The sequence below is a fragment of the Ursus maritimus genome, unplaced genomic scaffold (assembly GCF_017311325.1).
Source record: "Ursus maritimus isolate PB19 unplaced genomic scaffold, ASM1731132v1 scaffold_10, whole genome shotgun sequence".
NCBI classification, from domain to species: Eukaryota; Metazoa; Chordata; class Mammalia; order Carnivora; family Ursidae; genus Ursus; species Ursus maritimus.
In genome coordinates this window covers 75,663,458-75,679,375 of record NW_024423344.1, presented here as the reverse complement: position 1 = coordinate 75,679,375, position 15,918 = coordinate 75,663,458, and the positions used below count along the sequence as shown (strand labels likewise).

Here is a 15,918-nt window from a genome sequence, read left to right as displayed (position 1 = left end):
ATACCAAGCTCCCCATTAAATTCATACAGAATCCGTCAGAAATGTGCTTAATTTCCAACTCCTTATGATTCTATAACCGGTTTTGAAACGGGCACCCTTAATTACCTAGCAACTGTTACCCGTTCATTGAAAAGACATAGTCCAGCGAAGAGAGCTCTGTGAAATTCTCTGTGAAATTCAAAAATGCCCTGGGCTGCTGGATTCAGCATGTCCATGAGCAACACTCCCTTAGCCTCCAGATTTCTGATGTGAACATGTGTCTGGCATCAAAAAGCTCATCCTGTTCTCTAAAATCTAGAAGTGGTCCTTTCGTTCCTGTGTCTGCCCCGGATGACATCTTACCTGAGCGACTGCCTCCCAAATCCTCGCCCTCCTCTGCCAAATGAGAAGAGATTCATTCCGTTTCTGCTCCCCCATCACTGACAAGTCAACGAGATAGGAGCGGTTCTGATAAAGCTGTCATTTCCCTCACTCTGCCCAGGGTTGGTACCATCTAGAACACGGGAGATGCAGACAGCTGTAGATTGCTCATCTTTTCACTGGGAATGTTCTTTTCCCCAACTTCTTCCTTAAAGACAGGATGATGCTTTCTATTTGCATTCCAACCCCAAGTATCCAATACATGAGATATTCATATTGGTTGAATCCAGCTCTTTTGGGAAGGGTCTATCTACATTCTAGGTAAAGGATATATGCCTAATTTTGAGTTCTAGAAATATGTATCCTTGTAGAGTAGTTAACACACAACACACTCAATTATGTTAATAATAAATGGCAGGTAGGGAACCAGGATTGGGGAATTGCTTGGTGGGTCTGACCACTATTCTAAAGGTGGCAGTCTTGGTTCAATTTCTCTAGGGATCAAATTAAATCTTATTGGCTGTCACATTTTCTAATTGCCTACTTATGCACCTGGATATGGGGAGGTTAGGGAGACAGAAAGAGGCTGCATTCAGTAGAAATCCATAGCCACCAATGGGAAAGAGTGCCACGACAGAAGGGTCATCTTCATAAAGGAAGGAAAATATCATAATTGGCTCCTTTTTTACATCTAAACTCTAGACACTAAAACAAAATTTAAAAAAAATAAAGACATTTATGTAGTAATCACTTACTTCACCATTTTAACCTCTGTGCAAGTCTAGTAAAGGCAAGGAGAGGGCTCGGCTAAGTACCCCAAGCGCTAAGTCAACGGGACGTCTCTTATCATGTTTCATGTTGAAACACTTAAGGGATATGTGAATTTATTCTCTGACCCAAAACTATACACTGGGGGTGTATAGAGGTGGGTAGGGGAGAGAAAACTTGGTCCTAATGATTTACTTACAAATCTCTAAGTGGGAAGATGTTCTACCTGTCAATAGATAATTCAATACGTATTGGATAAAGGTGTCTGCTGCGCTCTAGGTATATGCTTAGAGGGCTCAGGATAGTACACAAGCAGTTAATACTTCCTGTGAATTATTCAAGGGAGGTACAACCAACAGCACTTTACAAATTTGTATCTAAATTAGCACAACTTTAAGACTTCTGGGCCAGAAGGACAAGAAGGTGACATTAACTGAAGTAGAGAATAGAAGAAATTTTGTTTTGGAAGGAGATGGGGGTGGATATTCACCGTGAATGTCACAAGTTAGGGAAGGTGGGGTCTGGAGCTCAGGAGAGAGGTCTGAATGCAGATTTGGGAATCACTGGAGCTGGGGACAGGGAATGCGACAGGAAAAGGTGAGCCTTCCTGGGAGGACAAGTGGGAAGTGGAAAGAGTTAGGGTCAGAGCCTTAGGCCATGGCCCTTAACCTTAGCCCTCCAAGGAAACTGCGGCCAGTGGTCTGAGAGGCAAGAGAAGGAAACAGAGTCCCACTCTGTTATCACTTGATTTTTCCTTTTTTTCCTAAGAGTCGACTTCTGATATAAATGGAGTTGGACATTACAGGTCTGTAACTACGAAGTTCTTTGTGTGGCTGGAATAAAACAGACTCTTAGAAAATATTAAGCATGTAGGTTAATAAATAAGTCCTCCTAAACTGTAGCCAAAAAAGGGGAGGGAGAGTCTGAGCAGAGAGAGAGGGAAAAGGTCACAGGGTAAAGAATGCCTGTCCCCACCTCTGGCTGTCCCCACCTCTTGGCCGCGTCCCCTTGACAGTGAGCAGAACTCAACCAGACAAGGGGAAGAAAGGACTGCAAATGGCAGTGAAGGCAAATCAGCTCGTGGGGCTGGTAGTCTAGCTCATTTACCGCCAAAGGCCAAGCTGGGAGCTGATGTGTTAAATGCTCTCACCACAAAAGAAAAAAACAATTTAATTTTTTTTTTAATTAAGGGAGTGCAGGAAATTTGGGGAGATGATAAGTGAATTAAAAGCCCTAAAACAAAATTTAGAACAAATTTTTGTAGATGGAAAAGAATGGTGAACACATTTTAGATTGATGTAGTATATGAAAACGGTACATTAACACTAAAATATCACCAACTCCCAGAAAACAACAAAGCTCGGAAGATACTAAATTCACGATTACAAAAATGCAACATTCATAAAATTAAACAGCAATTCTGAATTGCTTCTCGATGATATAATACAAACCTTAGCATGAATAATATGTTGTCCTTTGGAAAAGTATATTTGATTCTTTATACTCAGCCAAAGAAAGTACTTGGAAATAAGAAAGAAAATGAAATTATTTACACAAAGATAGAATCTACAAAGTCTGAAATGATAATTTAAATGGAAATAATGATTTAAATTTAAATGGAAAAAGGCTGTTCTATGGCAATATGTTTTACTTCCTCAATTTTATAAACATGTACATTTCACTATTTGAGTAGTATAAACACTTTTTCCTGGATACTTTTCCAGAAGTAAAACCTAGGCTAGAGAGAGTATAATGCCTCTAAAGAGACTGCTTGCCTTTTCAATGCAATTAAATTTTTTAAATTTGCAAGAAATTAAAACTTTTCCTCTGAAACAGTGAGGTCTATTGGTACTCATGTGGGAGTTTCCAAAGTAGATGAGAGACTCAAAAAAAAGTACTATTCCATTTGTTCATACTTAAATCAGCTCCCATTATAGAAGTAGTATGTTACCTGCTATGGATGGAATTTCTGTGCCCCTCCCAAATCCATATATTGAAGCCCTTAACCTCAGTGATGATATCAGGAGTTGGGGGCTTTGGGAAGAAATTAGGGCTAGATGACATTGTGAGGGTGTAGCCTCCATGATGGGATTAGGACCTTTACAAGAGGAAGAGACCAGAGCTTCCTCTCTCCACCACATGAGGATACAAGGATAGGGTGGCTATCTACCAGGAGGCAGGAAGAGTACGTTCACTAACAACCAGATCTGGTGACATCTTGATCTTGGATATCCAAATTCCAGAACTCTGAGAAATAAATGTTTGTTGTTGAAGTCCCCGGTCTATAGCATTTTGTTAAGGCAACTCAAGCTAAGGTCCCTCAGTGGAGAAATATCTTAACGTAACATCGCAATGATGTACTTACACTTTTAATAATAGAGAAATTCAAACTCTTGTGTTGAGTTCTAAGAGTCATTGAACTATTTCTTCGTCATTTGATGCTGATCTTAGTGACTAAACATCATCTTTGCCTCCATTAGTAATAGAAACTATTTCCTAGGAGTAAAAAAGTGACACAAGATGTGCTTCTGAAGACATTCTTCTCTAAGAATCTTTTGAAAATTTTTTGTGTAATTTCTGTCATAAAGAATAAACAAGACAGTATATACGAAGGGTTTATTATGGCTTGTTGTGTTTAGCAAGAGTGTAACGAACATTTTGTGCATGTGTGTGTATGTGTGCAATTTTTTTCTTCTGCTTCCAATTGTCCGCATCACTCTGTTGGTCATTACACCGAGAAAAACAGGGAATTTTACTGACCAGTTCATTCTCTCCGTTGCAATTCCAAAAGCAATTTCTTCAATAAAACCCAACTCAAGAGGCGCCTGGGTGGCTTAGGCGGTTAAGTGTCCGACTCTTGATTTCAGCTCAGGTCATGATTCCAGGGCCTTGAGATCGAGCCCCACTTCGGGCTCTGCGCTCAGCTCGGAGTCTGCTGAAGATTCTCTCTCTCCTTCTCCCTCTGCCCTTCCCCCTCCACCCAGTGCTCTCTCAAAATAAAAAAATAAATCTTTAAAAATATAAAAAATTTAAAAAATTAAACCTAACTCATAATAAATCATGGACTATTCAAACAAAAAAAATTACTCCTTGCTTCTTCTGAGTTGAAAGATCCAATCTGACAGCTTGCTTAGATTCTGGTACCTTTATATCAATGTTCATATATAAACAACCTGCTACTCGTACTTCACGGTCATGTACTCCCCTGAAAAATCGGTGTCGACGGGTCCTGACCAGGCATTGGCGGTTAACAAGTGATTTCAAGTACGCGAGAAATCTGAGTGCCTAGTGATGAGGTTACATTATATTCCATAAAAACTGGTTTTATCTGTGTATAGAAGTGGAATGTGTGCAGACCAAGTGGGGATAAACTGTGCTCTAAAAGCTAGAGGAAAATTTTAGGGTAGAAAAGCAAATAGCTAAGAATAAGGACCCATGAGTGGAGAGGCCCTGCCAACCCACTTTTTTTTTTTAAGATTTTTATTTATTTATTTGACAGATAAAGTACAAGCAGGGGAGCAGCAGGCAGAGGGAGAAGGAGAAGCAGGCTCCCCGTTGAGCCCCAACCCATTTCTGAAAACTTTGAGTCACATGTGGTCCTTCTGTTTCTGTTTTTTTATATCTCATTCTATCGGTAAGTCCTTTTTTTCATACCAGATTGCCCTGGTCCATTTATTCTCTCACGTGTACATGTTCTCCTCTTTCCTAGAGCTGCAAACCCTTCTCCCCATCCTCCCTCTTCTCTGCCAGCCAAGGTTCTGTCATCAGTAAGTGCTGGAGGTGTAAGACAGCCGCCATTAAGTTGCCATCATCACAGCCGCCATTTGTCTCCATCTCTTCTTCCACTGCCCTCAGTGGGAGGTCCTCAACCCGGTCTGCACAGCACAGCCCTGGAGGCACACTGGAAAACTACCCTGGCTGAATCAGAATGTCTATGGGCAGAGCCGAGATACTGGAATTACACATAAAATTAGCAAGACCAAACCCTCCAGGTAAGGACCAGATCTCACAAGCATGGGCATTCTCAAAGCCCTTGCTCCAGTGACTTTCCTCCTTTACTTCCGTGCCAGCAGTTTTTCCCTCCCAAACACATGATTTGTTTCCACATACACACATGCTATTATTTCTCCCATCCTTAAAAAGTTCTCTTTATTTCTTTTCCCTCAGTAGTTGCCCTACCGTCTCTCCTCTCAACATAAAACTTCCTTCAGGGGCGCCTGGGTGGCACAGCGGTTAAGCGTCTGCCTTCGGCTCAGGGCGTGGTCCCAGCGTTCTGGGATCGAGCCCCACATCAGGCTCCTCCGCTATGAGCCTGCTTCTTCCTCTCCCACTCCCCCTGCTTGTGTTCCCTCTCTCTCTGGCTGTCTCTATCTCTGTCGAATAAATAAATAAAATCTTTAAAAAAAAAAAAAAAAAAAAAAAACAACTTCCTTCAAGAGTTCTCCATAGTCTGTGTCCATATCTGTTTGCCCACTCTGTCTCCATCGCTATCCACTAGCTTTTTGCTCCCAAAAATTCACCAGAACTGATAACCTCTGTACTTCTGAATGCAAAGGTCCATTCTGTCTCCACCCCCATGACTGAACACTTCAGCAGTCAATCACAATTCTCCTTGAGAAGTTCTCATCACTTAGCTTCCAGGACACTCCCCCACCTCATGTTCCTCCTTTCTTTGTTCCTCCTGGTAGTTCTACCTCATTTCTGAATTCTTAATATTGGAGCTCCTTGGGACTCAGTTCCTGAGCTTCTTATATTTTTATCTACACTAAATCCCCAAATGATACATAGTTTTTGGGCTTTTGATGCCCATATGCTTATATGCTCATCTGTCTCCCATTTGTATCTCCAGCCAGCATGACACCCCTTCCTAATCTGACCTCCTAGCTGCATCCCTAACTCTGTTAATAACATGTCATCCGCCTAGTGGTTTGAGCCAGAACAAAGTTGGTGTGCTCCTTGAGTCTGTAGGATCTGGCTTCCCTAATTTCGCCCTTGGCGTCATGCCTCTGAATATGATACAGTGTCTGGGGAAAGGAATTAAGGTGGCCAGTGAGCTGACTTTCCATAGGGAGATTATCCAAAATGATCCAAGTGAGCCCATGGCCCCTAAATCACATGGGCCTTTAAGGTGGAAGAAGGCAGCAAAAGATTTGGTCAGAGAGATGCAAGGACAGAGAAAGAAGCAGGAGAAATTCCAAGCATGAGAGAGACACTCCATCTATACTTGCCGACTCTGAAGATGGAGGAAGCATCTAGGGTTGAGGGAATGTTACAGCTTCTAGAAAATGGACAAGTCAAGGAAAGCAATCCTCACCTAGAACCTTCAAAAGCATCACAGCCTGATCATACCTGGATTTCAGCCCAGTGGGACCCACCATGGACTTCTGACCAGAACTATAAGAGGATACATTCACACCCTTCGCAACTACACACTTCATTATGGTAGCAGTACAAACTGATACACTCCCTCTCACCCATCCATCAGCAATTCTTGTCAGCTCTATCCTGAAAGTATATGCCCAAATTGACTGTTTCTCACCACACCCTCGCTCCGCTTTGGTCCAAGCCACCATCATTCCACACCCAGCTTCCTGACAGAGCCTCCCAACCAGTTTCCCTGCTTCTGCCCTCACAATTCTTCATTCAAGTCAGAATGTAGCAGCCAGGCTGGTCCTATTCCCTCACAAGTGATACCAGCTCTCTCTTCTACTCAAGACCCCCAGTGGCTTCTGGACTCATTGAGCACGAAACCCGGAATCCTTCCCATGCCCATTCCAGCCCCTCCATGCTGGCTTCTTGCCTTCTGTCCTCCCCATTTATTCACACTGGTTCCTCCCACAGGGTGGGATGCTCCCTTCACAGCTCTGGACTCACCTGAAATCCTCCTCCTCAGATATCCATTTGCTTAACTCCCCACCTCCCTCTGGCGGTCTCCCTCCTTCCTTCCATTACCCCCACGCTACGCATCCAACTTTATCTTATTGTTTGTGGTCACACACCAGACAGTGGGGCATCAGAGAGATAGAGCTTTTGTCTCAATCATTCACAGCTGCCTAGCCCATAATAAAAACTCAATAAATATTTGATAAATTAAGGCATTTTTCCCATGGAATACGGCCGCTGGGTTCGTTCTTTTGTTGCAATCCCCGTGGCTACTATCCCAAGCCAGCTCACTCTAACCCTGAAGTTTCGTCGTTGAAATCTTAGTCGGCATCTTTGCCTCTGGTTCTTATCCTTATCCTTCCATCCATCCTACAGATACACATCCCTGATTAATCTTTGCGAGACGCTATTTGCGGCGTATGCATCTTCTTCTGAGGAACCAGAGTGGCTGCCGTGGCATTCTGCTTCAGGGGTAGGGCTTGAGGTATCCACAGTATCGCCAGCTTAGCAGCCAACCCCCCACCCCCCACCCCCGGTCCCCCAGACATATTCCACGCCCGCACTCACGCTGGGCGGCTGTTCACCGCACTGCCTCCGTGTGCTTTCCTCTCTGCTGACAGAGCTTCCTTCGGAGCCCTCGAAAACCACATTCTCCTGCCCAACTCTTCCCGTTCTACCAGACTTCATTTCTACGAACTGTTTTCTACTTTCTTGTGGGGATTTTTTCCCTCTCTACTTAGACTAGAGGTTTTCTGAAGACAGGACTCCTATCTCCTCCTGCTCTTGATCACGCAAGTGACATGCCTACATCAGGATTAATTCAGATTTTATGACTTCAACGTTTTCGCCAAATGTTATAATATAGAATATATATTATTATCCATATATTAAATGGTTCCTCTTGGTCTCGGAGTTTATTATTTTACTATTCTTCATTTTTTAAACCCTAACGTAGGCATTATTTGTCCTGTCGATATTTTACATAAGAGATTTTAAAACTTTGCAAATAATCTCTTTGTTGTTGCATGGCTTTTAAATCAATATAGGGTTTATATCTTCCCGCATTCTAATTTAGACTTGCTCCAACAACAACTGCCTGGTGAACATGGACAAATTGCTTCTGTCTTTAACTCAACACCACTGGAAGGTACTGGGAGGGGCAAGAGGGGGCGGTGAAACTGGCTGAGAGCGTCTCTGCCCCTGGAGGTGCTTACAGCTCCACACAGGGGATGGCTATGAAATGAACAGCTCCAAGTAGGATGAGACTAATAAAACGGTAGCTAATTCCTATTCCTATGGTATTTCTATCCATGAATTCAAAATGAGATAATAATGAATTTTGCAACACGATCTCATCATCAAAGGAAACGATTTCATTGGGAAAAAAGTTTCATTAAAAATTTGAATGAACAATTTACAAGGAAATCACATGCTTTCCAGGTAGATAATTCTTTAAAGAATACTACAATAATTTTACCAAAATTTTGCATTTTGTTCATCTGTACTAGACTTGGAAGTTTTAATTCTTTCAAAAGAGGGTTTTTCCTTGACTATTTCAGATCTTTTTTTAAAAAATACCCCTAACACTTAAAAGAAATACTATCCTTCATCTCCCCACCAGGAAACAACAAACAAAAACCATGCAAACCCATATTGGAAAACTTTTGTGCCACGTACCTTCTTTGTCATCGTGGTGGATAATTGCATCCTGTATCATGTCGGCAAGGTTAAAGTGAACTTTTTGATTCTTCCCATGCTTCAGCTTTTTCAGGAATCCTTCCTGCTTCTGAAAAGCCTTCTCTCTTTCATAGTAGGCTTTGATCTGCTCACAACGCATGCGCTTCACCAGCCTCTGTCGCTGGCCGAGGGGAAGGGACTCCAGCAAGCACTGGTCAATTTCCATTTCATGGGTTCGAAAAACGTTGCATAGCTGAAAGCAACCTGCAAGAAGCACAGTGAGAACATCACTAGACCCCTTATTACGACAATAGAGGGCACGACAGAGCGTACTTGATTCCCTATTGCGCAGCACAGAACCCAGAAACTCACTCATTGCTCTTTATACTTGACATGCAAATGGCAAAGGCCAGCTCACAGATGGGGACAGAGGCAAAGAGAGCTGATGTCTTACTCAACATCGCATGGTAATAAAATATATAATTAAATTAGAGCTAGAGGTGTGATTTTGTGCAATTTAATCATTAGCAAACACCATCCTTTCTTATTTTTTTAAAATCTGCACCAAAGGCTGAAAAGTTCTACAGATGCATTAAAATTCCTTCACTGAAAGACGCCAACTAAAATTTGTTTGTTAAATTTTGGCAGAAAGCCATTCCAAGTCTTTCAGCACACCCTAATAAAATCAGTTTTGTATATCCCGATGACCCTTCTTATCTAATGTAACAGAACCTATGTAGGCTATCAACTGTTTATGTGACACTGTGATTATTTCCACAATATACTGCTGAACACTTTTCCTAGGGATTGGTAACATTCATTTCTAAGAGACCTAATAATGGTTGAACAATGAAACAGATTTTTCTCCTGGCAATACAAAATCATGGATAGAATTGTTGCTGTTGTGGTCTGTTTTATTAATACAGTGATTAACAGACTGAATTCTCTGTCCTGAAACTGAAAATCTTCACTTTCTTTCAACACGATATTCCTTAGAAACACTACCCAAAACCCCTGTAATGGAAATGTACAAGCTCATACATCTACCACTAGATTAAAATTTTACTACTGGCAGAAGATTGACATTAGAACACTGAAAATTTGAGAATCGAACTCACAGGTTCAGAGAATAGTTTGTATGTTCTTCTCTTCAGATATTTATGATGGAAGTCTCAAGCAAGTGAAAGTAACTATGCAAGCCCCCAAATGTGGTTGACCATATGCTGTATCTGGAAAGATCACTCTGAAAGGGCACTGCTGCTTCATCTTCTGAGAGGTGCCCAACTCCTTTGAAAGGACACCACGTTGTGACAAGGCAGTTTCAACTTCTGTATCACTTGACGCTTTGCAAAGTGTTATTCGCACAACCACCAGGCCAGACCACCTCTCTTTCACAAGTGAAGAAAACGAAGTTGAGAGAGGCTATGACTTGTCCAAGACCAAAGAGGTGATTATATGACAGTCACAAATGTTCCATAAAGGCTCAAGAAAAAAGAGAATAAGAGACAGTGACTCTCTATAGCCAGATAATTAATACATATAATGGGCGGGGAGGTGGGGAAGGAAGCAGAGCTGGGAAATTTTTTTCTGGTTGTTCGTTAGCATTTGACAACATTTAAGAATCCTATATTTTCATTAAAAATGCTCATAAGTATTTGTCAGAGTGATGTGAATAGCATCACATAACTACATATAAAACGTTCCCTTTCCAGTGACCCAAACACAAAGACACAGCGGCAGTTGTGAAATCAACAAATCACTCTGAAGTCTGTCTGGGCGATACAAGCCGTGATCACAGCAGATCATCTGTGAGAGCTCATTAATAATGGCAGGAAACATCTTCTGCTTTCCAGTCTGTTCAGAAAACTGCACTTGGGTTCCCAGGACACGGTGGCTGCCATGACTTCCCTGGTGTGTGAGCAGGTGCCCAGGGAATCAATGGAACCACCGGGAAACCTGAAGAGGTAAAGCCAATGACATCAGAGAGCGTCACCCGCTAAGGAGCGCGCGGTCGAAGGTGGAGGACAACTTAATAAACACAACAGTCCTCTGGCGTTTGGCTCCTAAGAAAAACCTTATTGAGAAATTTTCAGTTAACTCTTAAGGAGTCTGCAGTGACAGCTCATGATTCATCTAGCAACCCTCTCAGTCTGTCAAAAAGGAGCATGGAGGGATGTTCATAAATGAATTCCCTTGTGATTAGATGCCAAGGCTATTAAATTTCAAATCCCTACATGTATAAAATATTAATTTTTAACATATTTTCTTGTTAAATCATTCCCCGTGCTTTGATTTTAAATGGTCTTAACTTTCGTTTATTTTACGTTCTAAACACGTCCCGGGCGCTGTGACTTTCTTTTTGTCTAGTTACGGGCGGGGCAGCTATGTCATGGATAGGCAATCTGTAAGACACCACACTAAAAATAACGTAGGTATGGGAAACGTAGTTTTGAGGCAGTCTACCCAAAACCTGTGGAACTTGGTCACCGGGGCGCTAAGAGTAACAGTCATTAACACCTCAGGGGACAATGTGGACAGGCCAGACAGGCAGGTGGTTAAGGCTGAAGAGGAAGTACATGAGTCTGAGCTGGGCAAGGCTGGTTTGCACCCCTGGGACGGGGGTCCTGGGCAGGCACTGGCTTTCAGCCGTCTCGTGGGAGAGTTGACAGGGTTTTGCCGGCCCTGCTCCTGAACTGAAGACTTTTCCCTGGTCAACAACTGTAATTCTTTCCTGCTATTTTGGCTCTCTTGGCCTAGAAAAAGCCACACATGAACTAACACAACTTCAACATTATATGAACCTCATTCTCACATTCTCACAATAATATATGAGCTCATCAGGCAGGACACATTTATAGTAAAAGAGCATATCTGCATTACTGTGGCAGCGACTGACGAGGGGAGACCAGTTGTCCTTTCTCCGTAGATCCATGAGTGGATGTCATTTTTGAGCTTCCCAGGGCTAGCTCACAAAAAATGCTCACATGCATTTTATCATGTTCTATCCCCCTTACAGCTTGCTGCCCAAGAGCATGGCGGCTGTGGAAGCCACACGGCAAATATGGCCACGTGTCAGAGAGCCTCAGTCTCTCCACTGCTGCTCGGAGCACACTCCACCAACTAGCCCTTCTCTCAACTTTGCATCTGAGAAAGAAATGAACTTCTACTGTATTTACGCACTGATGTTTTGGGTTTTAACTCTTAAAAAATTAACAACACCCTAACTAGAAATGTTTCTTTTGTCTTCACAGTGTTGAGGGATGATCAAGGGAACATTCAAATTTTTGTAGACTTTTGAACGATAAGATTACACCATTACTACCTACCAAGTGGGGTTCTAGCAAATTTTTGACAGAGTGGGAGTGGAATCTTTAATTTGTCAGGTCTGCCTATGATCACAGTGCAAATCTCACAGTCAGCTTCAAGCTACCAATGTCACATCACTAAACAAAAAGATGGGAAGAGGTACTCTCCCCAAGGCAGGGCAGGCCAGCTTCAGAGCAATTAGTCCATCAAGCCCACCACGCAGAATCACGGTTTCATACACATCAGAAACAACTATTCAGCAAAAGATATTCCAGCAAGACTTCCAAAGTGTGACTGAAGCAGATAGCATCAAAAATTACCCACTTCTCGAGAGAGAAAAACTATAACTATAACCATCAGTATATATTTCTATCCATATATCATATATATACATAATATGCATATATATATATATATAATAAATATATAAAAGTCTTTCTCCAGGATTTTTTTTGAAGATTTTATTTATTTATTTGAGAGACAGAAAGAGAGAGCATGAGAGAGAGAGAGAGCATGAGCAGCAGAGAGAGAGAAGCAGACTCCACTCTGAGCAGAGAGCCCGATGTGGGACTCAACCCCAGGATCCTGGGATCATGACCTGGGCCAAAGGCGGACACTTAATCGACTGAGCCACCCAGGCGCCCTGGGATGTTTAAATGACTTAACCAAGCTGTAGTTTGAGTCATCAAAGGAAGACAAGAGACCATATGCTTTAATTTCTCAATCACCAAAATCATTCACTTGCAGAAGGTAATGTTAAATAACAGAAAAAACAGGGAAAAAATGAGTTCTGATATTAGATATCATATTTTCTATTTATGACCTGGGGTGAAATATTCAATACTTCTAAGATTTTTTTTTAAATATACAAAAAGGAGATAATATTTCAAATTTGCCGGGATATGTAAAAAATAGGAGATAGTTTGCAAAACATGTCTGACACAAAGTAAGTACTCAATGAATGGTAATTATTTTTATTAGGAATATATTAAGAGGATCTGTGTGTCCCAACTATTGTATAGATGGGATATGTTAAGAGAACCAAAGAGAAGGGAATGTGTCATATGGAGAGCTCTCTCTCCCTTTTATGTTCTTTCTGATTCTACTAGGCACCAGGAATGTTCCAGGCACAAGGTCTTTGAACCTGCTGTTCCCAGTGCCTGGAACACTCATCCCTTCAATGGTGAGAGACCATATGGTTAGCATCCTCCATTCCTCCAGGTCTCCTCTCAAAATCTCCTTCATGAAGCTTTCATGGGCCCCTTTATCTCTACTTGCAAATGTTCCCTAACAATACTTCCAATTTCTATTTCTTGCTTTATTGTCCTCTTTAGTATTTATCACCCTGAATTATGTTTCTACAATATCAATCATTATACTTAGAATGTATACTATACTCATACTGATGCTGTTTATTAAAATACTTACACCATATATTTCCTTATTTATCTATAAAAAGCAGGAACTTGGACTATTTCATCCACTACTTGTTCTCAGCATCTGGAATAGTAGATATTAAATATTTTGTTGTTGTTGTTGTTGTTAATGAAACTGTTTAATTAAATTGCTGGCAGAAATATCATCTGTATTACTAAAACTTGACCGAGCACTCAACATATAGTAGATAACAGATGTTTATTACTTCTGCTCTTCCAGAAATGCACAATAGCACCGTACTTCTCATCTAATTGCTCTTCCTCACAAAATTATCTGGACTGTCCCAGTGTAGCCAAGTTCACGATAGTACTGGATTACTTGATCTACCCTATTACTCCTTTGGGGGGGGGGGCAATGTATATGGCTCTGCTGCAATTCTAGATAAAAATTTAGAGACATTTAACATAGCCAGAAATCCTTGCTCAACAAACATGTATCTTTATATAACAAAATTTGAGAGCCAGCAAATAAAATACATCAAGGAAAAAGCAAAGATCTATATTCAGAAATAGTTATAGAACACCTAGTTAAAAAATTAGGAGCTCCATGCTTTGGTCTTGGAGGGCCCCACGCATTGTGCCATGATCTCAGGGTGTCATGTTGTAGCAAACCAGAAACATAAAGAATAAAGTTAAGAAAAAGGGAACTAGGAAAATGAGCTCCTGAAATTATTCTGCTGTTCAACTACCAGAAATACCTTCATCTCACTGAGAACCAAAACCTTCATGGGGCCATGGCACACTCATTGTGGGAGGTTTTTTGCATCTCCTTCCACGACTGCTAGATCAAAGGGAATTACAAAATGGTAAAAGCGCATATAATTTGATCTCAAGGACATTTACAGAAACTTGCACCCAATTTTCAGTGGAACAGACATTCATGGATGATTTATGAAGTTGACTGTGTCTTAGACCACAAAGCAAATTTCAAAAAATGCTTTAGAACTGAAATTATACAGGCACTATCTTACACACTTGAGAACGGGACATCAACTCTAGACATGGAGCCACGCCTCCCAATATGCTCAGAAACTCACAACGCTGATCCTAAATAAAGCAGATCTAAGGAAGAAAACTAATGGACATAATACTTTTTTTAGAGCCAACCGTTGAGGAAAGTCGACATCAAAATTTCATGGATGGAAACTAAAACAGTATGAAGAAATAAATCTACAGCTTTAAATGTACCTGTTAGAAAAGAATCTCATCTTAGAATCGGTGACCACAGCATCTTCGTAGGAAAGAACAAGAAAAGAAAGTCCAAAAAAGAAAGAAGAAAATAATAAAATGAGGGTTCAAGTGGATAGAAAGGGAATAAAGGATGAGCAAAGACAAAGAAAGACACCAGAAATGGACAATGTCCAGAAAAAATAAATCTTACCAAAAATGACTCAAGAAGAAAGAGAAAACTTGAATAGATTTACAATCATTACATTGATTTAATTGTTAAAAATCTAATTACAAAACAATGAAACAAATATACAAAAGCATGGCCCAAATGATGTCACAGGCCTTTAAGGAATGGATAACCTGTGTTTTCCCCCAATTTTTCTAGAGACTACAAAAAAATGGAAATGACCTCAACTCATTTTCTGAGACTAGCATAAGCTTGACACCAAAACCAAATGGGAACATCACAAAAAAAGGACTTACAGCTCAAGCTTATGTACACATACATGCGTGAACAGCCTATATGCACACGTTTGTCAGTGGAATAAAAAGATGGCTAATTACAGAACATCTATGAATGTATGTCACTACTTCCAATTCTGTTTCAAATTTAGAAAAGGAAGGCCCTCTACCATTGCTTTTATTATACCTCAAAATGAAGGTTTCCATCAGCATGGAAAAACAAAAGGAAAAGAAATAAGGACCCTAACATATGTAAAAGGAGGGAAAACCAATCCCCGCGGTAAACACTGTTATCCTCATAGGAAGCCAAACACATTCTCTGACTCAGCCATTAGCATCAATAGGCCAGAATTTTGCTCAACGCAGGTCAGTACATGCACACAAGAAGGAGGTTACATTTTCAAACCGAATAACAGATGTGCAGCCTTACTAATGTCTAAAAAATTTTAAAACATACAGCCATTGCACTACTGGGTATTTACCCCAAAGATACAGACGTAGTGAAGAGAAGGGCCATATGCACCCCAATGTTCACAGCAGCATTGTCCACAATAGCTAAATCGTGGAAGGAGCCGAGATGCCCTTCAACAGATGACTGGATTAAGAAGATGGGGTCCATATACACAATGGAATATTACTCAGCCATCAAAAAGAACAATTTCTCAACATTTGCTGCAACATGGACGGCACTGGAGGAGATAATGCTAAGTGAAATAAGTCAAGCAGAGAAAGACAATTATCATATGGTTTCTCTCATCTATGGAACATAAGAACTAGGAAGATCGGTAGGAGAAGAAAGGGATAAAGAAAGGGGGGGTAATCAGAAGGGGGAATGAAGCATGAGAGACTATGGACT

At 41.1% G+C, this 15,918-nt stretch overlaps 1 protein-coding gene across 1 annotated transcript in view; it reads right to left on the bottom strand.

The window, feature by feature from the left end:
- Nucleotides 1–8,944, bottom strand: part of MYO16 (myosin XVI) — a 434,741-nt gene extending 425,797 nt beyond the window's left edge. The window contains exon 1 of the mRNA XM_040624514.1: nt 8,689–8,944. Coding sequence (XP_040480448.1) covers nt 8,689–8,914 — 226 coding nt within the window. The 5' untranslated portion in view covers nt 8,915–8,944. The remainder of the gene's footprint in view (nt 1–8,688) is intronic.
- Nucleotides 8,945–15,918: the final 6,974 nt, after the last annotated feature.